This window comes from Leptidea sinapis, chromosome 8, assembly GCF_905404315.1.
Source record: "Leptidea sinapis chromosome 8, ilLepSina1.1, whole genome shotgun sequence".
NCBI classification, from domain to species: domain Eukaryota; kingdom Metazoa; phylum Arthropoda; class Insecta; order Lepidoptera; family Pieridae; genus Leptidea; species Leptidea sinapis.
In genome coordinates this window covers 11,690,022-11,692,277 of record NC_066272.1, presented here as the reverse complement: position 1 = coordinate 11,692,277, position 2,256 = coordinate 11,690,022, and the positions used below count along the sequence as shown (strand labels likewise).

The 2,256-nt window shown below is 30.9% G+C and overlaps 1 protein-coding gene across 1 annotated transcript; it reads left to right on the top strand.

Moving 5' to 3' along the window:
- The first annotated feature begins 408 nt into the window (after positions 1–408).
- Positions 409–2,256, top strand: LOC126965744 (ras-related protein Rab-7a). The gene has a single exon (XM_050809503.1). It carries the CDS (start codon positions 519–521, stop codon positions 1,143–1,145), a length of 627 nt encoding a protein of 208 aa, XP_050665460.1. The 5' UTR covers positions 409–518; the 3' UTR covers positions 1,146–2,256.

Genomic DNA, 2,256 nt, shown 5'->3' with positions numbered 1-2,256 from the left:
AGACAAGAGACAAATGACATTTTCATTATGTATGACAGTTATAATAATTTATTTTTTTCTATTCATTTTTATCCGTCGGGCCAGGCAAAGGTCACAGACATACAGCCTCATCTTTTGTAAATTAATTTTCGGACATTGTTTCAATTCAAGGCGTATTTAAGCGTTTTTCATCTTCAGTACATCAAAACTAAATTTTCAAGTTTATATCAGAAAATTTTTCGGTGAAGGAGACGAGTAATTATTGTCGATCCTATTATTATTCTTAATTTGTAGCCTTGGTACTTCTACCAACCTTCTTCTAACATTATTGGAATGTTCGTATTCTTCAATACAAATTTTTTCAAAATATTCATTTAATGTCTTGTCACAGCACGATGACTAAATAAGTGTGTACTCGAGTGTCTAGACTCTAGTTGTCTACGGTATAGTGTCAAACGAAATCTCGAAATTATTGAAACTTTACGAGACAAAGAGTGTTATTAATTTTTAAAACGCAATTCGAAAATTAATTGTGCACAATGTCGTCAAGAAAAAAGGTTCTTCTGAAAGTTATAATATTAGGAGACAGTGGAGTGGGTAAAACATCTCTCATGAATCAGTTTGTCAACAAGAAATTTTCCAATCAGTACAAGGCTACCATAGGCGCAGATTTTCTTACAAAGGAGGTAATTGTTGATGATAGAATTGTCACAATGCAAATATGGGATACTGCGGGCCAGGAACGGTTTCAGTCACTAGGAGTGGCGTTCTATCGCGGGGCGGATTGCTGCGTATTAGTGTTTGACGTAACTGCCCCGAACACATTCAAGTCCTTGGAGAGTTGGAGAGATGAGTTTTTGATACAAGCATCGCCCCGAGCTCCGGAGAACTTCCCTTTTGTAATTCTAGGTAATAAAGTTGATTTGGACAACCGAGCAGTTTCGGCGAAACGTGCCCAACAATGGTGTCAAAGTAAAAATGATATTCCATATTTCGAAACAAGTGCTAAAGAAGCTGTCAATGTGGAACTTGCATTTCAAACCATAGCTCGAAATGCTCTAGCTCAAGAAACTGAGGCGGAGCTCTATAATGAGTTCCCTGATCAGATTAAGTTAAATGCAAATGACAACAACCGCAACCGAGATGGTGACAACTGTGCCTGTTAAGCTCTCAAGTAACAATATCAAGATTGGTGATACAGAAGTCCCAGCTTTATATTTAACAGATAACTTAGAGTATATCATAAGTGATTCAGTATCATGTAAAAATGTACAGGGGTTGTAGGAAATTCATGTTGTTTGGTTGTTGTACTCCTATATATTATGTAAAGCTGATATCAGATGTTTAAGTTATATTACTTTATAATCATATTAGCCTCTATAAAGTACATTAATATTGTTTTATTAGACTTGTTAAAGTTATTTTAGTGTGTTTGTCACTTAACATTCATAATATGCCATTTTGGATTTATAACTCACTTTACATTTATATCTTATGGCATTCCGGTTATCTTTTACTTACTATGTAGTGATATAAATTTTTTTAAAGATATTTTTCCAAATTGTGATACATTTGTGTTGAAGCCTTTATTATTGAATTATTAAACATGTTAAATTTAACTTGTAGTAAGTACTACATACTCATACATAAAAGGTAGAGGCATTCATCTCAAGTTATATCATAGTAAATTCAGCAATGTTATTATATTTTATAACAAGTATAAAACATTCTGTATATATTTGACTTTTTTTAAACTAGATTTAAGTAGATAATGTAATAGAAAATTTATAACATTACTCAGTGTTTTGTGTTTTATAAAAATATGGCACCTAGTTTAGATTAATTTCATTTGATAATTTGTATTTAATACTAAATTTAACATAACAATGGGTTTTGAAACCAAAATAAGAAAATTGGTATAATTATGTGTACATTATAAAAGAAAAGTGAGAATAGGAAAGCAAGTGCTTTACTTTATTGATAATATTTAATTCTCATACAGCATTCATAACTATTCTTGCTTGCTTAATATCACAAAAATATACTGTTAATTAGTTATTCTAACATTATGGCCTTGTATGATGTAGCAGATATGACTATTGTTAAAATTTTATATCATATTCAAAGTATATATTAAAAAACTCATTATTTTTGTTATGCTGCTCATGTGGTTTGAGTGAATCAGAAAAGCATCCATTGGATCTACTTTAAAAATAATATTACACTGTAATCAGTTTTTGCTTTTATTTTATGTCAATAAACTAAAATTATACCTGC